This window comes from Carlito syrichta, unplaced genomic scaffold, assembly GCF_000164805.1.
Source record: "Carlito syrichta isolate Samal-C Ts95f unplaced genomic scaffold, Tarsius_syrichta-2.0.1 Scaffold301636, whole genome shotgun sequence".
In the NCBI taxonomy this organism is placed as follows: domain Eukaryota; kingdom Metazoa; phylum Chordata; class Mammalia; order Primates; family Tarsiidae; genus Carlito; species Carlito syrichta.
The window spans coordinates 604,778-630,861 of NW_007245732.1; the positions used below are offsets into that span (position 1 = coordinate 604,778).

Consider the following 26,084-nt stretch of genomic DNA (forward strand, 5'->3'; position numbering starts at 1 on the left):
CTGTTGCCTTCTTTGCTCTCTTGCAGTCTCTCCAACTCAGCAGGTACAAATCCACAGATGTTAGGTGAGTGTGTCAGTTGGTTGTGACTCTTGTGTCCACACAGCAACTGAGAGACACTCCCACTCCTTTTCCCTTTCACCATCCAATTGGTCACAGTGAAGTTGACTCTCGGTCTTTGTGTCTTGCGTATCTCTGTCATGCATCTCCCCCTTCTTATGTTTTCTGCCACTCCTCCATTCCAGATTTTACCACTACTCATCTCATTTTCTGCCATAGCATCCTCACTCATTCTTTAGCTACTTAACTTGTCTTCCATCGGCTTATTTTCCATATTGCTTCCAATGATTTTTTTCTTTTTTGTTTTATTATAAAGATGTGGGGTACAATTCAGGGTTAAGTTTACAAACGTTAATTATGTAGGTATCTTTGTTGATGAGGTGTGCCCCTCCTTCCCCTAGCAGTTTCCTTTTATCTAAAATCTTGTCACATAAAAAGATGGTATATTTTTAAGCAGTAAGGTTAGCTAGTGGAAAAGTACCAGAGGATATTAGAGGGAGGTTGTGTGTTAGGCTATCTGTGTTTGCTAATTGTCTCTTATTACCAATAATTAGTTATGTTCCTACCCACCAACAGAGACTGGGAGATGGGGCCCTGTCTTTCATGATGTTTATATTTCAAAAGATGACTCCCAGCTTCTTTCCTTTTTCTCTTTCTTTCATTTTCTTTCTTTCTTTCTTTCTTTCTTTCATTTTCTTTCTTTCTTTCTTTCTTTCTTTCTTTCTTTCTTTCTTTCTTTCTCTTTCTTTCTTTCTTTCTCTCTTTCTCTTTCCTTCCTTCCTTCCTTCTTTCTTTCTTTCTTTCTTTCTTTCTTTCTTTCTTTCTTTCTTTCCTTCTTTCTTTCTAATCTAATCTATCTACCTGTCATCAGAGTCTTACTCTGTCACCCAGACTAGAGCGCAGTGGCATGCTCATGGCCAATGCAGTCTCAACCTGCAAACCTTCCGCCTCACCCTCCTGAGTCATACCTGGCTAATAATTTTTTGATGTATTGTAGAGACGAGGTCTCACCATGTTGAGGCTCAAACCTCTGGGCTCAGGCAATCTTGCCTCTGCCTCCCAAAGTGCTGGAATTACAGGCATAAGCCACCTTGCCCGACTGACTCCCACCTTCTTGAGAAAGATATTCTTGGATTATAAAACTAACATGAGGGTGGGAAGATTTATATCACAAAGGGGCATAGAAATAATCTACGATGGAAAATTTGCTAAAGTAAATGCTCTATGAAGCAAACTGTTAGGGGCCAGTAGTCAGGAAGAAGCCTATGTAAAGTTCAGTCAAGCTGAGGGAAACTTGAGGGCTGTCTTGGCCAATGTAAATCTGAAAACCTTAATCTTCTGTTGGAAACCTGTTAGCATCTGCCCATCATTTTGGGAATAAAGTCTCAACTTTTTAGTATTAAAAAAATCAACCTCTCTGGGCTCAGTGGCTCAGCCTGTAATCCCAGCACTTTGGGAGGCTGAGACAAGTGGATTGCCTGAGCTGGTGGGTTCAAGACCTGCCTGGGCAACTTGGTGAGACCTTGTTTCTACAATAAATAAAAAATTAGCTGGGTATGGTAGTGTGTGCCTGTAGTTCTGGCTACTTGGAAGGCTGAGGTGGAAGGATCGCTGGAGCCCAGCAGGTCGAGGCTGTGGTGGTCAGGAGAGTGCCACTGCACTCCAGTCTGGGTGACAGCGTGAGACTCCAATTCAAAAAAAAAAAAAATCAACCTCTGGTCACAGCCTCACCTTATTTTACTCTGTACTTACCACATATGTACTTGATTCCTGAACATTTACATCTTTTCATGGCTTGGTTTCTTAGAATCTAAGGATGGTCTCAGACAATTTTCTTTGTCTGAAAACTCTTGTTTCTCTTATCAAGCTACTTTATTTTCTTCACTGTAGAGACAATGCCTCAGGAAAGTGTGTCTGGTCCTGGGGAATGTACAGCTTTTCTGGATTCTAAATGCACTTAGTAACTGACTACCAGAATTCCTGTCCCCAAGATATCATCAATAAGATATTTTCATGTACTCCCTTCCTCCCCAGTCTGTGAACTTTGAGGACAGGTGATGTGTTTTACTCAGTATTGTATGCCCAGCTTCCAGCACCAGAGTTGTCCCTGGCACTAGAAAGTCCTTAAAACCTATTTTCTGAAATGATTAAATGAATGACTTACAGAGCTGAAAAGCATCTTGGCACAATTCCTCATATGTACAATATACATTTGCCAAATGAAATGAAATGAAAACCATGAGCTGCTAATCAAGATTATAAATGCCATAAGCATTTAGGAAGATTTTTAAAAAGCAAGTTATATGTCCTTTGGGTTACCTTCTCAGGTAGCATACTATCATGATGAAAAACAGAATTTGACCAGTAATTTGAAATCCAAATTTGTAGAGAACCTACTAGTTTCTAGAAAGTACATCTCAGAAGTTTTATCCTTGAATAGAATCCAATAAAAACTACATAATTTACTTTTATGTTGTAGGTGATATTTTTAAAATTAGTTATGGACGGGATCCAGGTTAGCTAAAGCTAGGGAACCCAAACTCTAAAATTATTTTTAATCATAAGAGCTAGGAGTTGTGAAGCCTTTGACAGGTCCCAGGAAGGCATGGCAAGGTACTAGATTCTTTGGGATGCTGTTTCCTTTTGAATGCTGATATACCTACTAGTTGCGCCTGTTGGTGCCAGGTGAGCAGTGGGCAGTTAATGATGATATGTTGTTATAAAAAGGACCTATGGCTCACAGTGGGGGCAAATTGAATTGGATTTTTTGCACTGTCAACTCATTCTAATTATTATCAGCCATCAAGTGAGAATTGTAGCTCTCTGATAACCTCTGAGTACTTGGAACTATGAGATAAAATGACAAGATTCTACTTGCCTTTACCATCCTCCCTTCCTCTGGCCCCCTAATTCTCCTCCTTTGTTTTTACTTATGGTCCCTTATTTTCATGACCCCAACCAACTTTTTGAATAGTGTTAATGCTACAGCTTAAGGAAGTCAGTATGATTTGATATCAGCAAAATATCTGTCTGATATTTTGAGAAAATGAAAAAGAGTTTTCTTTATCTTTTATCTTTTCTGTATCTTTTAAATTCATAGACTATTATCAGAGCAGTTTTAAGTTTACAGGAAAATTAAGTGGAAATTGCAGACAGTTCCATATATTCCCTCAACCTTCCCACCCCAGGCCTACCCACACAATTTTCCTTATTATTTATATCCTGCATGAGTGGGCTACATTTTTTCCTATTGCTGAGCCAATGTTAATGCATTATTATTAACTAAAGTCCTTGATTTGCATTAGGATTCACTCTCATGTTACATGTGTAATAATATGTACAGTGTGATAAAGAAGAGTTTCACTGTCCTCCAGTTCCTTTTTTGCTGTGTGTGTGTGTGTGTGTGTGTGTTTTCATCTCTCCTGCCCTCTCCCTCAACCCTGGCAACCACTGATTATTTTAGTGTCTCCATGCAGGTTTCTTTTTGGAGTTGGAGTCTCACTCTGTTGCCCAGGCTGAAGTGCAGTGGCACGCTCAAAGCTCAAAGTCACTGCAGCCTTGACCTGCTGAACTCAGGTGATCCTTCCACTTCAGCCTTCCAAATAACTGGAACCACAGGCATGCGCCACCATGCCTGGCTAATTTTTTGATTTATTGTAGAGATGAGATCTCGCCAAGATACCCAGGCTGGTCTCAAACCCGTGGACTCACCTATGCCTCCCAGAATGCTGGGATGATAGGCATGAGCCACTGTGCCTGGCCTCCATGTAGTTTTTGCTTTTTCCAGAATCTCATATAGTAGAAATAGTACAGTATGTAACCTTTTCAGATTGGCATCTTTCACATAGCAATATGCATTTAAAAAAAATTTTTTTCTTTTTTGAATTAGAGTCTCACTCTGTCACTCAGACTGGAGTGCAGTGGCCGCTCCTGGCCACTGCAGCCTCAACCTGCTGGGCTGCAGTGATCCTTTCGCCTCAGCCTTCCAAGTTGCCGGACCTACAGGTATGCGCTACCACGCCCGGCTAATTTTTTTGATTTATTGTACAGATGAAGTCTCGCCAAGTTGCCCAGGTGGATTTCGGACCTGTAGGCTCAAGCAATCCATTCACCTCAGCCTCCCAAAGTGCTGGGATTACAGGCTGAGCCACTGAGCCTGGCTGCAATATGCATTTAAAATTTCTCCTTGTCTTTTCATTGCTTGACAGCTCATTTCCTTTTATTGTTGAATAACATTCCATTGTTTGGACATTCCATAGTATATTTATCTATTCACCTACCAAAGGACATTTTGGTTGCTCCCTAGTTTTGGCAGTTTTGAATAAAGATGCTATAAACATGAATGTGCAGATTTTTATGTGGACATATTTTCAACTCCCTTGGATAAATACCAAGGAACATGATGCTGGATTGTATGGTAAAAGTATATTTAGTTTTATAAGAAACTGCCAATATTCTTCCAAAGTGATTGTACCATTTGGTATTCCCACTAGCAATGAATACATTTTTCTGTTGCTCCACATCCTCACCAGCATTTGATGGTGTTAGTGTTTTTTTTTATGAATTATGCTTTTGTTGTTGTATCTAAAATGTCACTGCCAAACCACGCTTACCTAGCTTTTTTCCTATGTTATTTTCTAGAGAATATTTTCTTTTTGTTTGTTTTTTTTTTTGAGTTGGAGTCTCACTCTGTCGCCCAGACTGGAGTGCAGTGGCCGCTCCCGGCCACCGTAGCCTCGACCTGCTGGGCTCCGGCGATCCTTCCACCTCAGCCTTCCAAGTAGCCAGAATTACAGGCATGCGCTACCATGCCTGGCTGATTTTTTTGATTTATTGTAGAGATGAGCTTGCTGCCCAGGCTGGTCTCGAACCCACGGGCTCAGGCAATCCACTCACCTTAGCCTCCCAAATGCGCGGGATTACAGGCTGAGCCACCGAACCCGGCTGAATATTTTCTTTTTGAGGCTATTGGTTTTCAATACTATGTACAGATTAATAAAAAGTAGCAAGTACTTGATATAAATTTGTTAATGAAAGATGCCAAATTCTGTGAAATATTTAAGAAGGTTTATTCTGAGCCAAATGAGAGTGACCTAGGCCTGTGGCACCATCCCAGGAGGTCCTGAGGACATGTGCCTGACATGGTTGAATTGTACCTTGGTTATATACCTCTTAGGAAGACAGAAGTTAACAAAAAAAGCATAAATCAATTTACGTGAAATTGATATTGGCTCTGCCTAGGAAGATGAGACATCTCCAAGTGTGAGCTTGGAGGTCATAGGTGAATTCAGACTTTATATAAAGGAATTTTGAAATCAGTAAAGAAAATATGCTGAGGTAAAGGGCAGTTTGAGAAAGTTTCTTGATATGTAGATGAAGCCTCATAGGTGGCAGCCCTGAGAGAGAATGGATAGCAAATATCTAGGTCCTCTGTGGTTCCCTAGCAAGGGGATTCTACACAGATGCAAATTTTCCCAAGAGATGGCTACTTTGCAGGGTCATAGAATATTTTGATTTTCTTCTTTATCTGTTGTGTGATGTTATGCAAAGTAAGCCTCATAATATAGGGTTAATAAAACCCAATTGATAAGTTTTTGCAGGGCATGAATCTCCAACCCACTTAGTTAGGAATTTGACAAGAGAGAAAAACAGGTCAGAGTTTAGTCCTCAAACTCTGTTGATTATGTCAATAAATCTAAAATTGATGCTTAAGAAAATGTCAAGTTTTGAAAATGATTTATCTGAATATTATTAACTCAAAACCCGATGATCCTAAGATTATTATCTATATTTTGATGGTTTACCATATTTTTCAATGTTTTATTTTATGACTTTTTAACCCTGTGATTATATTTATGGTCTTTTCAGAAAGTGATAACTTTTTTTTTTAAGGCTTAACAGAGCCTCTACAATTCTAAGATTTTAATGTATATATTTAGAACTATCTTTGCAAGCCCTTTCAGTTTGGTATCACACCTTCTTTTAATGATCCTATTGAAAATTGTTTTTCTTTCAGCTTTGAGTAGGTATATAACTGTAGTTCTATTTTAACAGGAATTGTACTGTAACAGCAAATGTGTCAGATAATTACATCCTTTCTTTTTAAAAAAAATACTGAGTTCTAAGCTCTTTATTTCCACAGTGATACCTTGTTGAACACATTGCAGTACCTTGCAGAGAATGAATTAACTGCAGTGAGTTTTCTCTCTTTTTATAAATCCCATTACCAGTTTCATGTGGACTTTAGTGTCAAAGGTGGCTCTTTCTCTCTTTGGCTCAAGGGCCTTTGCTTATGACAAAGCAGCCAGCTGTTATTTCCCTGAACTCCTTGTAGGTTTGGTTGATTCTTTTACTTACATGCTTTAGTTTAGGCTCTAGCCTTTGGAGGCTATGGTGTAACACATTATCTGCTATAAAAGTTCTCACAGATGGTCTGTAGAAATTGGTTTGAGGCTTTATGAATGGCCAATGACTGTTGACTATATAATTAGGAGGAAAAAGTGATATTTTATAAGACTTGGAGAGGTAACTGTAGGAGGGATTTGCTGTTACTGTGTGCTTTACTGGCATGGACTTAATCTTTGCAGTAACCCAGAGGGGTAGGTACCATGATCTCTCTCAGTCCATAGAGCCTTCATATACTAGACTGCAAAAGGATCAAGGGCAAACTAAGCACATTGAACAGTCAAAATGATCAAAACGATCTGGAATTATAATTCTTAATTGGAATATAGTTATTTTCCAAGGATAATTAAATAGTAAAATACATGGTAGGAGAATACCTACTGTAACAAAACTACCAGATTGATAATGTCAAATCCTAGCCAGATCGAAAATGAGTGTTTAGTAAATACCATATCTAAAATCCTTGGGAAACACCTTTGAATATCTTGTGGACCTGATGTAACGAACCTTTCACACTTCAGTTGGGAGTGTAGGTTTTGTTTTAATTTATGTTAACTGAGAATTAGCTCTTCTATTCAGTATTGGAAATTCTAATGTAAGGAATTTAATAGCAAAACGAGTCTACAGTAAATGTGATTAAAGTCTGGGGTACTCTTGTCATCTCTACTGTCCCAATAATAATTGGCATCTGCTCACAGTGTTATAGTTGTATTCCTTTAGACTAAGCAACACTTACATTATCTCTGTGACTCCTAAATTACAGACAAGGTTATCTAGCAAGCGTGTCAGTGGTTTTAATAAGCTTGAGTGACATTCTATGATTTCCTCAGAAGTTGGCCTATTGGAAGAAGAAGGGACTGTGGAGTCTCTAAAAGCCACTCCATTCCTGCCAAGTATGTTCATAAAAATATGTCTGACTCGACTCATTTTTGAGTCCCGTGGTCTGCTCCTTTGTCCAGGCCTGGACTTGTTTGCCTTGGCTCTGTTTCCTGCCTGTTTATAACCTTAGTGCTGGGGAGTAATTGTGAGTTCATCCTCATACCTTGGTCAGTCTGTCTCCAGTTTCTGCCTTCACTTCTCTGATTCAGTGTGGAAAGCTAGTAGCAACTCTATCCTTCTTTGTGGACCAAGTTCAATGAAAAGTGGCAATAGTTCCAAACAGGGGCTTGTAAGAGAAACCTAGCCTGAAAGCTGAATTATTCTGTTTAGTAGTTGTAACATTTAGGGCATTTTATCTAATTTTTCTGAGACTCAGTTTCCTTATTTTAAAAATAGGAATATCCACCTCTGAGCATGCAAAGATTAAATAACACAGTAAAACTGATATTATTTACATGAATGTGAATTATTTGCCTCCTCTTCCCCCTTCCTCCTTGCTTTCCCTTCCCCTTTCTCCTTTCCTTCCTTGATTTTTTTCTACTCTTCTTTTTTCTCATCTTCTGCTTCCTTTTTTCTTCTTCATTTCATGTAATCAGTATTATTGCTTTCCTGTTCATCCAGATTTATTCCATTTCTGCCTAGATATATAATATTACATTATGTTATATACTATGACTCAATATTATATATCTTTAATATTGCATGGATTAGAACCTGCTCCCAGAGCATGGGCCATGGAGAAGTCTGTTCTGGCTGAATTGCCTTTTCTAGAGATGGAATATGATTCACTCCTGTAAGAAAATAAGTGATATCAGTCATTCTGCTTCTTCTCTCTGGCTCAGGCTTTAAGTAACTAAGGCAGGATGAGGGCTCCTAGCTCAACCCAGAGTCTGGGAACTCACAAAGTTTTCATTTGCCTTGGCCTCAGATTCTCATTCATTGTGAATTATCATTGACCTCTAACAATTCAGCACATCTCTAAGGTTGTACTAGAATAAAATTCGTTTCAGAGGTCCTTGGGAGAACATCTTTTGTGTTTCTTCAATCAAATAATTAGTTTGCTTAATGGAATTATTTGACTGTCTTTTTGTTCATCTTTGAAAAATACTTTTCGGGTTTTCTTATAACTCTCACTGTGGGTGGTAGTGGTATTGTGAATTATTACAGCTACCAGGGAAAGCAGTATGGAGGTTCCTTAAAAAACTAAAAATAGATCTGCCATATGATCTAGCAACTCCCCTGTGGGGTATGTGTATATTTAAAAGGAAGAAATTCAATATATCAAAGAGTTATCTGCATTTCCATGTTTATTGTAACACATAAAAGAATGTCACATAAAAGAATGAAAAGACAGGTTTATCCCCGGATTAAAAAATACAGTTAGATAAAAGGAATAAATTCTAGGATTCTATAGCACAGTAGGGTGTGAATGGTTAACAATTTATTGTATATTTCAAAATAGCTATAAGAAAATATTTGGAGTGTTTCCAACACAAAGAAATGCTTAATATTTGAGGTGATGGATATCCAAAACCCTGATTTGATCATTACTCATTGCATGTATGTATCAAAATATCACAAATGTCCCATAAATATGTTCAATTATTATGCTTCAGTTAGAAGACAACTCAAGGCAACTTCTATTATAGCCTTTAACAACACTGGTTTTTAAATTTTGGGGCAATTCAGTCCCATATATAGAGTACCCAAGCTTGATTTATTCTCTAACTCTGCTTAGCATTTGCGGTAAAATACATATTTTAGAAATCATATTTTGATATATTTTCTTTTAATGTATACAGACTTTAAAAGTTTTTATAGATAAAAGAGTACATTTGTGAATTGGTTGCTAGAAGATTTAGAATTTGCTGAAGATGAATAGTGTTAATTTATGCATTATTTGGCATAAATTTGCATAATGAGTTCAAGTAATCCTGACTTCAAGTATAGAAGACAAAATTAATTAGTATGACCTGTAGGCATTTTATTTCAAACATAAAATCCAGAGCATGTACATGTGAAATGTATAATGGATTTCTCAACCAATTTATTGAATCACATTTTGGATTGTGAGACCTTTTAGCAAACAGAATTAGGGAAAGGGGGTTAATGGAGGTCAGGGTGAAGCCCTGAGAGGCACTAGGGCAGGATTCATGTTGTGACTGGGAAGAAGTAGTAATTGGTAGTACAATTTTCTCAAGGCTGAGGATTACCAGTTAACGCCACGGAATTTTTCCTATTTCTCGTACCTGAATTTGCAAAGCTTTATTGTTGTCTTAGTCTGTCTAGGCTGCCATAACAAAATACTATAGACTGGATGGCTCAAAAACAGATATTTATTTCTCACAGATCTGGAGACTAGAAGCTCAAGATCAGGAGGCCTACATGGTTGGGTTCCAGTAAGGACTTTTTTTTGGCTTTCAGATGGCTGCTTTCTCACTGTGTCCTCAATTATGTGTGTATTAGTCAGGGTTCTCTAGAGACATAGCACTGATTAGAAAATCTATTATTGGAATTAACTCATGCAGTTGTAGAAGCCAAGAAGTCTCATGATATGCCATCTGCAAGCTAGAGAACCAGGAAAACCTATGCTGTAAATCAGTTCAAGTGTGAAGACTTGAGAACCAGGGGAGCTGATGCTATATCTTCCAGTTTGAGACTGAGGGCCTGAGAACTGGGTTGGGGTTGGGAGTATTACTGGTGTAAGTCCCAGAATCCAAAGGCCAGGGAACCAGGACTACAAAGTCTATGGGCAAGAGAAGATGGATATCCAAGCTCAGGAAGAAAGATAATTCACTCTTCCTCTTCCTCCAACTTTTTGTTCTATCTAGGCCCCAAACAGTTTAAATAACACCCACCCACATTGGTGAGGGTGGATTAGAAAATCTATTATCTTTTCTCAGTCTACTGATACAAATGTCAATCTCTTCCAAAAACAACTTCCCTGACACAGCCAGAATTAATGTTTTACCAGCTATGTGGATATTCCTTAGCCAAGTCAAGTTGACACATAAAATTACTCATATATATAGTATGTGTATACATGTATGTATATATATGTATGTGTGTGTGTGTGTGTGTGTATATATATGTATATTTACATATATACACACACACAGGTGTATTCCAGACCACACTTCTAAGGTTTACATATATACACACACACAGGTTCAGAGGACCCTGATATGGTCCTTTTCTGGCTCTGCTCTGTTTCATGGGATGATGTGTCTAAAGTGCTAAGGAAAAGGGCTCATTCAGGGCTTGCTCTGCCACTTTTAGACTGTTCTTTGGGTCTTATATTCCTGCCTAGCAGCCCTAAGCCTGCTTCCAGGCCTCTTCTTCTGATCTGGTCTCCCCGAAATTGTGTATAGTGGACATATTGCTAAGTGCTTTTGGGGCAGCTGTTTGCCCTGGCTTTGGAGAAAGCTTGGAAGTGTGGTCTGGAATATCTATATGCATATGCACAAGGCCCTCCATGTTTTAGAGTCAGGAAATGGAAAGAGAACACTCCATGAACTACAGGAATTATGAATTTCAACACCTCATTCATGTACCTGTGAAGGAATATTTAATAAGGGAGGAAGATGGAACATATTTTATTTAATAGTTTGGGAACTTAACATTAAACTTATAAGTATGGAATGCAGGCCTTTATGTTTTCTTGCCTTGTGCCTTACAAATATTGGGAGTGGGTCTGCCCCCACATTAATGTATTTCCTTATGGTTTTGTCAGAGTCCTCAGAGAAGAGTTCTAATCTTTTTCCAAGAAGGTGGAATTCTGGCTGCTATCACTTGGGGAGCCCAGTGTGGGAAGAAACCTGGAGCTCATCAGTTAATCTCCATTTTCCGTAGATGATCAGTTAATCTCCATTTTCTGTAAGGTGACTTCATGTGACAGGAGTGGGTGGTGGACTTTAGTGATTTAACATCCATTGCCCTATTCTGGCTGCCAATTTTATCCTCAGTTCCTGAGGTACCTGGTACTGCCAGTTTGCAAGCCTTTTGAGGGTTGTGCAGTATATATTATGTTGGTTCTCATCCATTTCCACCTATGGTTTAGGATCGGACTCTTAGTTACTAATTTTTTAATCTGTTTCCTCTGTTACTATTTTCTCCATACAGTTTTTCCTTGTTTTACTGGTTTATCTCTTTTAGAAATTAATTTGCTATTGTTCTGTAGCATTTCTGGTGAGAGATAAATATGTGTGTTAAATCTGCCATCTTAATCTACAAACCAGCTTGTTCTTTCTGCTTAGTTAGAACTTGTAAATTCTATTTAATCCTTGCCATAAAAGTTGCATTATGTACATTTAGTACTGACTGATGCTTATTGGAGTCATTGTGGTCTCGGAGTCCATTTGGTCTCTGAGACCAAAATAAGATGAATCGTTGAGCTCAGGGATAGTGATATAATTCTCAGGTCATAAGTGCTCTCACTACTAATTAAGGTGGAAGAAATGTCAATGAAAGTTGAAAGTTGGTTATCAATAGTGTAAAAGAAAGGTGGTAATTTTGGATAAGTTTCTTTCTCTTCACCATGTAAAGCCTCAAATGGAAGTGTCAGATTCCAATATTTTAGTACTACAGTTATTTTTCACATGACAGAAAAAGTGGAAATTAGTTTTAAGTAAACAGTAATATAATTTATGAAACCACTACTAGCTAACTGTTATAGTATTATGATAAATTAAAAGATAGATGAGTGGGCTCGGTGGCTCAGCCTGTAATCCTGCGCTTTGGGAGGCTGAGGTGAGTGGATTGCATGAGCCCGCGGGTTCAAGACCCGCCTGGGCAACTTGGTGAGACCTCATCTCTACAATAAATTAAAAAAAAAAAAAAATCAGCTGGGCATGGTAGCACGCGCCTGTAATTCCAGCTACTCGGAAGGCTGAGACAGAAGGATCACCAGAGCCCAGTGGGTCGAGGCTGCAGTGGCTGAGAGCAGACACTGCACTCCAGTCTGGGCAACAGAGTGAGACTCCAATTCAAAAAACAAACAAACAAACAAAAAAGATAGATGATTTGGTATATCTATTTTCTAGCTAAAGATGCTCAAAAGATAATGAAAAGAAAGAGGGAAAACTAAAATTGATGTTTCAGTAATTCATTCTAAAATACAGTGTTGCATTGAATCTTCACAAAAAAATATAGTGTTACACTGAATTTTCACAAAATCCTGTATGCTACCTATTCTAAATACCACAGTCACCATAGTCACCAAGGCTCAAAAGGAATTGAGTAACTTCCAAGACCAAACAGCTGACTTGAGTAATTTGTAAAACCAAAGTGCTATTGGGATTTGGATCCAGGAGTGAATTCTTTCTACTGCATGTTGTCATCTCTTAGAATAATTTGACATTTGTTGGTAATTATGCCATTCAATTGTGGTAGAGAACCCTCTTTCCCCCCTCCAATTCATAGCTAAGGATTGCTCAATCAAAAGCAGCTACTCTCACTTAGCTCCTTGAGAAATAGGCAAAGTTGTTGATTTTATACCCATAGTAGAAAATAATGACACATCTTTGATAACTTCTTAGCTATTCTTTCTTGATTCCAAGTCTGGAACACAGTCTCTGATTGTTGTTTAAAATAACTGCTACCAAGTACATTGAATTTATACGTGGACCAGATTAACACCAAACATTGATAATAGAGAGAAATCAGAGGTGTTGACAGGATTTTTGCATTTCTATAAACTATGTCTCCTAATTTAAGTAAATAGATAAATATCAATTAACATCTATTTCTTCAGTGGGTGCTGGTGGCTCATGCCTGTAATCCCAGGACTTTGGGAGACCAAGGTGAGAGGATTGCTTGAATCCAGGAGTTCAAGATCAGCCTAGGTGACATAGCAAAACCTCATCTCTACAAAAAAATAAAAAAAATTAGCCACACATAGTAGCATGTGCCTATAGTCCCAGCTACTTGGGAGACTGAAGTGAGAGGATCATTTGAGGCCAGGAGGTTGCTGCTTCGGTGATCTGTGATTGTGCCACTGCACTCCGACCTAGGTGATTGAGTGAGACCCCCAAATAAAAAAAAATTATATTTCTCTATATTTGTACATGTAAAATGAATAGAAAATATCATCAAACAAGATTCCAATGTGGACTCTCATGTTAATTATAAGCTATATTTCATTTCCAGGACCTTTAACGTACTATCTAGGTGCCAAAATATTAGCTTTTCCTCATAAGTCCTCATTCTTATTCTGCTCTTACTTTAGTGGATTGCCTTATTTGGATGTATTTAATCCTCTAGCTGAGGATGATTAATCAGTACTTTTAAAAGATCTCCCTATTGAATTTCCCTTCCTTTCCCTTCAAAGATGTTTGACTGCCACACTGAAAACGTTTTTGATGCTTCTGTTTGTCTTTTAAAAGACGGGGAAAATTGCTGGGCTCAGTGATTCAGCCTATAATCCCAGCGCTTTGGGAGGCCAAGGTGACTAGATCGCCTGAGCCTGTGGGTTCGAGACCCGCCTGGACAATTTGGCGAGAAAATTAGCTGGCGTGTTAGCACACGCCTGTAGTTCCAATTACTTGGAAGGCTGAGGCAGAAGGATCACCGGAGTCCAGCAGGTCAAGGCTGCAGTGGCCGGGAGTGGCCACTGCACTCCAGTCTGAGTGACAGAGTGAGACTCCAACTCAAAAAATAAAAATAAAAATAAAAAATAAAAGAAGGGGAAAATATTATTATTTATCAAATTATTATGCCTCCAAATATCTGACACTTACAGTGTTCCTCGTCCTTCTATTTACTTGATTCTGTTGCTTACCTTGATTTCTTTTCCTACTCTGAAAAGTCTACTTGCATCAAAAGACAAACTTTCTGTTTTATGTTTTAACAGGCCCCAAGTATGTCTTCCTTCCTCTTTTTACACTCGTTGAAAATCTGTCATTTTTCTATCAGGCATTGTTGAAGTGAAGGTAAACTACCCACACTCACTACCAGGCTTCCATGGGGATGCTTTAGAGCTTTATTTATGCAGGATGTTAGAAACCTTAAGGAATGGGTTGGTGCTATTAATTAGGTCTCTTTAGTAGAAACAATCTAGAAGATAATATTGAGAAATAAACTCCTTTTTTTTCATCTCTACCAACCTTGCTCCTCTAGCTAAAAAATCAAATGAATTCCAGATCTTTCAGAGAGCCTAAAATTTACCCTCTGGCCAGAATTAGCCCCTCTCTCCTAAATAGTTAAAACATTTAATATAGCCTATGGCAACTATAAAAAACAATGAAATCATGTCCTTTGCAGCAATATGGATGGAACTGGAGAACAACATCCTAAGTGAACTGATTCAGAAACAGAAAACCAAACACTGCATGTTCTACTTATATGCAGGAGCTAAATGACCACAAAGATGGAAATAATAGACACTGCAGACACCAATTATGGGGAAGAGGGACTGGAATTCAGAAATTACCTATTGAGTACAATGTTCCTGTCTGGGGCATGGGTCACCTGAGACCCAATCCATGTGTGTCCGTGTAACAAACATACATGTGTATTCTGTGAATCTAAAATTAAAATGAGAAAAAGAAATAGAGGAAATCATACCTGATGCTCACAGAGTGCCAAGAAGAGTGCCCATTCCCATGAGCTAGGCTAGAAAAATTCACACATTACAGGACAATGAATAATCAGAAAATTCTTGTCTCAAGAGTGAGGAATTAGCCAAAATCACAAAAATAAGAATGGAAAGGATCAAACTGTTTCTAAGTAACTCGTCTGTGTCCTAAAATAACACTCAAGAAGATAAGTAGAACCATCCAAGACATTTTTAAAAACCAAACTACACTTGTAGAGATGAAAATTACAATGTCAGAGATGAAAACTACACTGATAGAAATAAACACAGATTAAACATCACAAAAGAAAAGATTTATAAAGAAAAAAGAAAGATTTATAAAGAAAAGAGAGACAGATACAAAAATTTGAAGAAGAAAATGTCACCAAACTTTCTAAGCTTAATGAAAACTATAATCCAACAGATCTAGATGGACTCTGGCTGGGAGAGAAGAGATAAAAGTATACTATTATAATTTTTTTATACCATACGTGATGTGGTATAATATTACTTCAAAGTGGACTGTGATAAGTTAAAATCATATACTATAGATCTGAAAGTAATCACTAACGTCACAAAGCAAAGAGTTAGAGCTATTGCGCCAAAAAAGGAAATATACAACTAAATTATAAACATCACTTGACTAAGCTAAACAAAAGCAGAAAAAGTGAAAGGGGGAATAAAAGCTAAAAAAAAAAGCAGAAAAAGAAGAAATGAGAACAAATAACAGCTGGGACTAATAGAAGTCAAACAATATGATGACAGACAAACCTAACTAAAATCACTGTGTGATATTTACTGCTGCCTATATAGGATATCACACAGCGGTTTTAGTGAATAGAACTTACTGCAAATATAATCATAAGACTCCTGTAATACTGAAAAATAGCCTTCTCACAACTTAAGGAACTATAATATATATAAATATAATACAAATTTCCTTTTTTTTTTTTAAATTTTTGAGTTGGAGTCTCACTCCATTGCCCAGGCAGGGGTGCTGCGGCAGGCTCACGGCTACCCCACCTTTGACCTGCTGGGCTCAGGTGATTTCTCCATCCCAGCCTTTCAAGTGGCCAGAATTACAGGCATGCGCTATCACACCTGGCTCATTTTTTGATTTTTATTGTAGAGATGAGGTCTCACTAAGTTGTCCAGTTTGTTCTCCAACCCGTGGACTCAGGCAATCACCTTGGCCTCCCAAAGTGCTGGGATCACAGGCTTGAGCCACTGCACCCAGCCAAATTTCTTATTTTGAAAGTATAGTTGCACTATGAAGTCCATGATCTAACAAAAAATCAAAATATAGAATTAACCAACTAGAAACTAGCAAGCAGATGATATGATAGTGGTGTTCACAAAGAATTTTTAAAATATCTTTTACTCATTGAATTCATTTTTTTCTAATTTGTTTCATGAGGTCCTGCTGTTGCTACACTTACACTCACTATCTTTAAAATCAGTCGGATTTTTAAGCTGTGCCACTTCTAGAAGTTTTTCTTTTTTTTCTTTTCTTCCTAACATTTTGTGTGTGGTGTTGGCCAGCAGATAGCAACAGTGCCTTGAGTAGCTCTGGTCTCACAAATAGGAAACTGTCATAAATTGACAAAAAGATGAAGCTCCATGCATCTGGGAGGGAAAGAGGTTAAGTGTCTGGAATCATGCATTTTTAATTCTTCCCTGGCACTGGGTCTGCATGTTGCCTATTGCAAATGCAGGCGGAAATTACCAACTGGCCATGAGCAGCCTCCCCGTTCTGCCGTCCCATCATGACTGTGACAATAAACTTCATCTCAGGGCCACCCGGGTACAGTGAGATGAAGGGCAGATGACAAGGTGCAACACAGATCATGTGAGGAAAGTGTATGACAGTAGTAAACAAGAAGAGATTGAAATCATAAAGTGGTATATGGAGGAAGTGCTTGCTTCTTTTTATGGAAATATCCAAAAAAGCCCATAATATTTATGAGATTGTTTCTTAACCATGAGAAGCACATTTATGCCACTCAAGAAAAATCAAATTTGTCACTTTAGATTTCTCTTCTTCCTCTGCCCTTAGCCATACCTCTGGGTATTCTAGTTGTGCGTGGAGACTGTGATTTGGAGACTTGCCGTATGTACATAGACCGCCTGCAGGAGGTGAGTTTAGACAATTATCTATTCTCCTCTGATTTCTATTTTTGTTAACAATTGCCAGCCATACATTTGCTTCTGAAATGATGCATTTGGGGAGGAAATGGAAACCTGGTGGCCTTGTCCTTTAAGCACACACTGCATGTCTCCCTCCCCAACTCACTCTGCTGTTGGCCTGCTCAGAACGTTGGAATGGGGAGGGACTGATTGGGGCAACTATGGGGGCTGCTGCTCTAGTGTGTTCTATAACTGTAGCTTGAGTCATCTGTCTTCTTGCCGGACTACATGCCTGTATTTTTTGAGCTATACAGAATTGCAACAGGCACTGATAAATAATGAAAGAAAACAGAGATTATCTAATGTTTTGTGGCTGGCACAGACTTTTTGTCAGAGACAGCTAGATTTTTTAAAATGAAACTTCTGCAGGAAAGAAAAATCTTATATATTTCATAGGAATTTATCAGAACTTAAAAGGATAATCTCTGCTTTATTATTATTTTTTCTCAGTCTGGTCTTACCATGGAGAATCAGAAAGGAAGTGATCCCAAATATGATATTTTCATGAATTAGCACTGCAATAGCAGAGTCAGGAGACCCAAACTCATCATTATAATTATTGATATTTCTGTTTTTTGCAGCATTTTGAGGCGGGAGTTTTTACTGTTTCTGTTCCATAAGTGGCAAAAAAAGTATAAATAGAAATTTCTTTATCATAGTTTCTTGATGAAAGATGCATATTAAAGTCACTTTTCTCTGGTGGGGCCCAGATATTTGTATTTTTAAAGCTGTTGGGTGATTCTGTTAGATACCCCTTGTTAAGCAACTCTGTCCCAGACAATACATTATACATAAGTATATATTGTAAATAAAGGAGATAGAGAGTGTTTAAAATACCTCCAAGTTGTAGCTACTTAGCTTTGGATATTCTGTTTTGGTAGAAATATCTTCAAGTGGGAGGTATACAGTGATGTGAAAAAGTACTATGTTTTAGAAATAGATGCCATATTTTGAATACTGATATGAGTGAACATCAACAAATTTCATCCTTGTGGCTTCATGTAGTTGTTTTGACTGAAAATAGCTCCTTAAGTTAAAATTTGTAAACTTTTAGCCTCCGATGCAGGTCCAAATCTGTATTTCCAAAACCTCTAGTATCTCATTTTCCAAAATAATGTTTGTATTTTAATGTAGAATCTCACTCAATAAGTCTGTAATTAAAAATGTGAATCATGATTGGCACCAAACTTTAAAAAAAATACTTGGGTCGCTTTGTTAACAAGACTGTAGGGTAGTAAATTACATGACTCATGAATTGACTTTGTTGAAAACCAACTTATCCAACTTAATGGCATCCTTATCCCACCCGTATTCAACTAAAAGTAGGATTTTAAAAGAAGGGAAAACTCACAAAACAAAGAGGAAAAGTTTTAAAAGTAACTTGGGCACGGAGAGTAAGTTGATGAAGCCCTGTGGGAAACAGGTTTGAGGACAAAGGTACCCAGGATTGCTGACATTTGTAAATAGAATCGCCACACTCATTAGCAAGGAAGCCTGAGAGGCATGACACTGGTGACAACTTAGTTATAAAACTTTATAAAGGGAGTCCCGCTTTCAGAATCTGCTAGCAAAACCTCATTAATTTCAACCCTGTTAATTTACACTTTGTGATAATGTGGAGGTGGTTGGTGATTTTCTCTTTGCAGTCTATGGAAATTCCTGTTTGCTGAGCAAGTTATCAGTACAAAAACAATTACCATGACAGTATGTATTTGCTAAAGAAATTCTAAGTACTTAAAGGGGCTTCAGAAGCTGCCTTCACAAGTCAGAAGTTCAGATGCACATTAGATATACTTCCTATTTATTACAGCAAAATTCTTTGCTAAACCTTTATGAATTTGGGTGAGTTAGATACTTTCCAGATGAGCATAATAATGTTAAGCTGGGAGTTCTGTTGATAGAGTTGTGGGGCAGCCTGTTCAAACTAATTTTAAGGTATGGATTTTTTCCCCCATTTTCTCATTAGGACCTGCAGTCAGTTTCTTCTGGCTCCCAGAGAGTTCATTACCAGGTAACACCTAATTGACTCTCCTTGTTTCTTACCTTCTGGCCAAAAGAAGTCCATATTTCAGCTAATGTCTCATTTTGATTTAGAGTCCATGTCTTCCCTAGGGACAGAGTTTATTCTAAGAACAGAGTGAAGTTGTCATTCTTATTCTTTTGCATTTTCCTGGTTTTGGACCAACTGAGTCTAACACAAATTTGGACTGTGGATGTTTTTCCCCAAATCATTTATAAAAGATTATAAAAATAAGTGCTTTCAACGGCAAATACCAGAAAACTCAGTTGAATCTAGCTTAGCAGGAAGTCTGTTGGTCCACACAAGCAAACAGTTCAGATCAAGGGTAGATTTCAAGTACCACTGGGTCATGGTTCATGCTCCATTTTTCTGCTGATCCTTCTGCATTGTTCTCCTCATTTCGTCAATTTCACGTCTGGTCTAGATATTTCCAATGGTCCAAGATGAATGCAATTAGCAACCGGGGTATATGTGTTTTCCTTCACATCCAGGGAAGAAAACTTCCCACAGTCATCAAGCAGAATTTTTAAAATGTAATGCAGTTGGTCCACCCTGGTCTTCTGGACAAACTCTAATAAACTGCCCCCCTCTCTTATATGACCTACATGAAATCCATAGGAGACCACTCAGTTACCCTTTAGATTTCTCAGGCATCATACTGATATCAGCACATTCTATCACTCCAAACTGCAAGAAACCCAAACAAAGCTGAGTGTCCTGTTAAGGCCCTTTTTTCTGAGAGCCCCCTTGCCCCAATCTGTTAGGAGGAGGGAGATGTGGGAGGGAGTAACAACATGCCAACTCTCGCCTCCCTCTCTCCCTTCCTTTTTTGTCAAGGTCTTACTCTGTCACCCAGTCTGTAGTGCAGTGACATGATCATGGCTCACTTCAGCCTTGACTTCCTGGGCTCAGGCAGTCCTCCAGCCTCAGCTGTCTGAGTAGCTGGGGTTATAGATACACACCAGCACATCTGGCTAATTTTTTTATTTTTATTGTTTTGTAGAGACAAGGTCTCATTATGTTGCCTATGTTGGTTTCGAACTCCTGGGCTCAAGTGATCCCCTTATCTCGGCCTCCCCAAATTATGGGATTACAGTCATGAGTTTCCACACTTGGCCTCCTCCAGATCTTTTTATATCTTCACGTGGGGGAGGAATTAAACTATGTCCTAATTTGTAAGTTTGTAAATCCTGACTTAGCATCTCACTTTGGGTTTTGGTGTCTATTTTCCCGCATCTGAAACTTCTGAGTTAACATCCTTCTGCAGCAATGCAAAGAAAACCCTGTACCTTGTAGCTTTCTAAATAGCATTTTTTCCCTGCCAATATATATCCCCTACCCTTAGCCAAAGCAGCTTATTTATCCTTAGGCTTAAAAACAGGAATGACCTTTGTGTTCTTATTTGTTTGCATGTTTATTTCTCAAACAACTACCTCAGAGTTCCTTCCTCCATCGGGCTGAAACTGAAAGAGTCAAAAGTCTTTTAGGGTATGTTTACATTGAAAAACTTAGCTACTTCTGGACTGTTTTTCACCAACCATTAAAGGCTGATATTCAGCTGGGCTCGGTGGCTCAGCCTATAATCCTAGCACTTTGGGAGGCTGAGGCAAATGGATTGCCTGAGCCCACAGGTTTGAGACCAGTCCAGGTTACTTGGTGAGACCTCGTCTCTACAATAAATCAAAAATTAAGTGGGCGTGGTAGCACGCACCTGTAGTTCTGGCTACTTGGAAGGCTGAGGTGGAAGGATCATCTGAGCCCAGCAGGTCGATGCTAGGGTGGCTGTGAGTGTGCCCCTGCACTCCAGCCTGGGCGACAGAGTGAGACTCCAAATCAAAAAAAAAAAAAAAAAAAAAAAAGATACTTGCACATACATATTTATAGCAGCACTAGTCACAATAGCAAAAATGTAGAACTAACGTTGCTGCCCATCAAAAGTGGGCTGAATAAAGAAAATGTGGTACATATACACAATGGAATATTACACAGCCATAAAGAAGGACAAAATTATGGACTTCATAGCAAACTGGATGGATTTAGAGTCCATCATACTCAGTGATCCATCACAGAAACAAAGAACTGAATACCACATGTTTTCACTCAGAAATGAGTCCTGAACAATACAACAAGAGAGGGGTTGGCAATAGCAGGACACTGCCAGGGGAGTGAGGACACATACCATCACTAAGGGTACCTGATTCTAAACCAGAGGAAGTGAGGACCAGTTAGAGTCCCAAACTTTACCTGCATGTAGACGAGTTATGTTCCTAATCCTGGTTTGTACCCCATATCTTTACAATAAAAGAAAAAAAAAAAAGAGAGAGAGAGAGAGAGAAGAATTAGAAAAGTCACTTGGATTGAGAGGAAATAAAACATTAATTTCTTTTTAAAAGGCAGATTTCTTCCTTATTTTTTAGAGAGAAAACAACATTCTTCACATTAGCTATTTGTATATTTACCTGGAACCACTATCTATATGTACATTTTATTTTTAAAAGTATAATGCTCTAGCTGGGCTCGGTGGCTCAGCCCGTAATCCCGCGCCTTTGGGAGGCTGAGGTGAGTGTATTGCCTGAGCCCGCAGGTTCGAGACCTGCCTGGGCAGCGAGACCTCATCTCTACAATAAATCAAAAAATCAGCCGGGCGTGGTAGTGCATGCCTGTAATTCTGGCTACTTGGAAGGCTGAGGTGGAAGGATCGCCGGAAGCCAGCAGGCGAGGCTACGGTGGCCGGGAGCGGCCACTGCACTCCAGTCTGGGCGACAGAGTGAGACTCCAACTCAAAAAAAAAAATGTATAATGCTTTTAAAGGCTAGAGTTGATATATAGCAGTTGGCAATAATAGTTATGACTACTGTTATAAAGCTTATAAGTTATAAGACTACTGTTACGGTTTTTTGTTTGTCTGGTTTTGAGTTGAAGTTGCACTGTGTTGCCCAGACTGGAGTGTGGTCACATGATCCTGGCTACTGCAGCCTCGAACTTCTGGGATCAGGTGTTCTTTCCACCTTAGCCTTCCAAGTAGCTGGAGCTACAGAAGCGCACCACCACCCCTGGTTAATTTTTTTATTTTATTGTAGAGTCGGGATCTTGCCAAGTTGCCCAGGCTGGTCTTACCAAATTGCCCAGGCTGGTCTTGAACCCCTGAAATCAGGCAATCTTCTTGCCTCTGCCTCCCAAAGTTCTGGGATTACAGGCATAAGCCACAGTGCCTGGCTCAGTTATAGTTTTTTAAAAAGCATTTTTTACTTTTTACTCCAGGATATTTCGAACCTTTGCAATTTTATCAAATTACTTCAAATCTGAATTGATTTTGTGAAACCAGTACATTTATTTATTATCCTGGTATATGTAATGTAGCCATCTCAGTTTGAGAGTTTTGATTGTGCTATTTTGTACCATATTTTCTTTATGCGATATTTGTAATATCCACAAAGATCAAGATGAAGGTAATTATAGAGTAGGATAAGAAATTTATTTCATTTCTTGTTCGCTAATAAAACACACAGAAGGATCAATGATACTTTTTTCTGCTTATGTCAAGATATTGCTGCATTTTTTTGTTTACTTACAATCAAGTGAAACCTTGGTGTCAAAACCTCTGCAGTGTAAATGTCACATCAAAAGGTTTTGTGCACCAAACACATAGGATAACCAATGGAGTGATCAAGAATGAGTGTCAAGAGTGTTGCCTTCCTCACATGCCTCCATAGGGTGGTAAAGAAGGGAACAGAGCTATAAAAGGCAGGGCCTTTGAGTACTGAGGGATGACTGGAATAAAAAAGATCTAAGAGGCCCTGAATCTGCTCATTACCCAAGAAGCCTAACCAAGAATGAGTCTGTGCTGAAATTAACAAGGCCTGTGCACAGGGAGAAGGTGGTGAGGAGTTTCCTGGGCAGAGCAAGGAGAGCTGGTCAAGACGTGGCGCTGGGGATATAAGCTTTCATATCTGGCTGAGATCATCAAAGCAGGAACAATTTGGAGGGATGGGGAATAATGAGTTCTGTTTTAACAGTAATGTTGATATGCCTGTTAGATCCAAGAGGTTAGTGAGTAGGATGTTGTATATACAAATATTAAAACTCATTGAAGAATTCAGGGCCAGAGAAAGAAATCTGGGAGTCATTGGCAATGGATAGTGCTTGCAACTACAAGGCTGGAAGAGATCATCTAGGGAAAGTTTAGACAGGAACCTAATGTTTTATCTGTATTTACTCATCAGTCAAGAAAAGCTATGGAAACTGTAGCAAACAGCAGGGAAGCTGGAAATCAAGGCAGAGGTGGTATCATGAAAGCCAAGGGTGGCGTGTATTTCATAAAGAAAGCAAGAACAGCCTGTGCCAAATGCTGTTGAGTGGCTAACATGATGTGGATTGATTTCTGTATTTTTTCTAGGGGTGTATATTATAAACTTCATGGGCGCTAGGTGCTATTAATTTTTATGTGAAAAGTGACAAAACCAACTGGCAGGAAGTTTAAGAGTAAATCTTTTGTTTCTTAATGTAGAAATTGATAATGATGACGTCAGAATCCCTAATTTGTCCCATTGGGGGTAGTGGGTGTTATAGAAGAAAAAGCTATATGAAAAACTAAATGCCTTAAATGCTTTTTAATGAACTTCCTTGTGTATGAGACGGCATTAAGTATGCTTGGAGAATTAGCTGTGAAGAGAATGAATAAACAACAGTTAGTTTGAAAACTTAAGAAATCCCAGTCAGCTCACTAATTTGCAGCTGGGATTTTAGCTGACTCTTTGCTAAGAGTAGAAAAAAACTCAAGAGAAACACAGCATTTAGAAAGATGTACATGTGCCCAAGACACCTTATTAGTGAGCCATGCAACAGCTCCTTGCCACTTAAGCCTGCTGTTGCTTTGGTTTCTTCCTTTTCCAGATTCATAGTGAATTGCCAACAAGGAACTGAGGCTCAAAAATGACACCTTGTATTAACCTAACAAGGTGTTACAGGTTATACAAGAATGTGTTGGATATCTTTAGCCTGCTGAAAATTATTACCTACACCATCAGTGAGGTCAAAATACAAAGGCCCATCCATCCTAATGGCATTTATGCAACCTGTAACTAATATGTTAGACAAGCAACATGCATTGTGCTTACAGATTCAGGATATTCTTGAGGTTGCCAAATAACCCAAAATAGTGAAATTAGGCTTTCTCTACTTATTTGATAAGGTGTTTTCTCAGACCACCTAGTATGAGATAATTCCTTTCCTGCTCGCTTCTTAGAAATTATTATATCCCTCCTTAACTTCAAGTCACAAGAGTACTAAGGAATAAAGACAGAATCAGCCATTCCAGTGGTTCTCAAGTGAGGAAGATTTGGCTCTCCCATAGAGGCAGACATTTGGCAATATCTAGAGATACTTTTTGGAATCTATTGAGTAAAGGCCAAGGATGCTGTTAAACATCTTATAATGCACAGGGCAGCCTCCTATCACTAAGGATTATCCAGTCCCAAATGTCAGTAGTATAGAATTTGAGAACCTCTGATTGTCAGTGCATAACTGGGGACCACAAGTAGGTATCAGAACTAAATAAGGAGAGGGAAAGGATACAGAAAGAGGAAGAGAAAGAGAAAAAGTAGTGAGAGAAAGCAGAAAAAGGCATCTATAGATGTGATAGGATAGAAGAGAGAACCAGGAGCAGTTGGGGGTTTTTTGCAGAGACCCTGGGTTTACCTTTCCCCAAGGTGATAGTCTTTGGGGCACTAAATACTGTGAATTATATCTTGAGATTTTAGTGAATACCACAGGATTCAATAGTAGGAGCAAAAATGGATTCATTCAGATGATTTCCTCCTCTAAGAATTAATTTACTTAAAAATAGCACTAGAATGCTTGGAATCTTTAAAAATAGATGTAAAGGTTTTGAAAAGTCTTTTTATCCTTTAGTACAAACATCTTTCACTTAGGATAAAGCTCTTGGTAAGATCTGAGTCTACATCTATTTATTCATTCATCCTTTGCACTCTTTTTTCACACATGACTGTTTTTCTGGAGGTTTGACCTGTTATATTCCACCAAAGCTCTGTCTAGTTCTAGGCAAACAGCATTTCTCCACGGATACTTTATATATTCCTGTCCTTATTCATCTCTCTCCTTTCCCTGAAATCTCTCTCTTCATTTGTTTTCTGGATTTGAAAGGGGTTCTCTGATAGATAGGATGAGAGAAGTTTTAGAGAGTCTTCCTGGGAATTAATTTATCTTGTCTTAGAGAAGGGCAGGAACCAGCTAGGAACTTTGGAGAATGTTGTTCCTTTGGACTAGGTTGAAACTATCAGAAATAGGTCAAATAAGGAATTAAGTAAGACTTGCCTAGAGCCAGATCTGTAGGCTGTTACAAGTGAAGCTGGTACTGTTCACACACACACACACACACACACACACACACACACACACACACAGATGTCATTATTGTTAATGGAAAACCTTCTCACACAAAGGGACTCTTGAAATTGTTAGAATATACCTCATTTCTATTCTCTACCACACTATCACGATTTCTTCATCTCATCCCATTTCTGTTTTCTTCTGCTGTAGGAGTTGTAGGTGGTAAACTAGGTTCAAGGTGAAAGGGTTTTGAAACACACACACACACACACACACACACACACACACACACACACACAAAGTAGCAAGTCTGTTAATTGAGACTATAGTTAGACAGAGACTCAGAAACCCATATCAGTATGCAACTTGATGCTAGAAAGAAAAAAAAAATGGATAGATGTGGGTGATGTTGGGGCAGACAGGAGAGAAATTTGGATGAGTAAACACGAGAGAAGTGTAAGAGTAAGGTGATTATAGACTGGACATTACTATATGAAGTAGAGATTCCCAACCCAAATTACTTTTGTTTTATTTCTGCTTATGTCCTTCCAAAGTTTTATGTAAGAAAAATAATTTCATTCACATTGAAGGCATAGTTCAACGCAAGGTGAATA

General features: G+C 38.6%; 1 protein-coding gene across 1 annotated transcript in view; it reads left to right on the plus strand.

Moving 5' to 3' along the window:
• The window catches only part of DGKI (diacylglycerol kinase iota), a 237,482-nt gene that overhangs the window by 125,617 nt on the left and 85,781 nt on the right, over positions 1-26,084 (plus strand). Inside the window, exons 15-16 of the mRNA XM_021710904.1 lie at positions 16,972-17,051; positions 19,069-19,113. Coding sequence (XP_021566579.1) covers positions 16,972-17,051; positions 19,069-19,113 — 125 coding nt within the window. The remainder of the gene's footprint in view (positions 1-16,971; positions 17,052-19,068; positions 19,114-26,084) is intronic.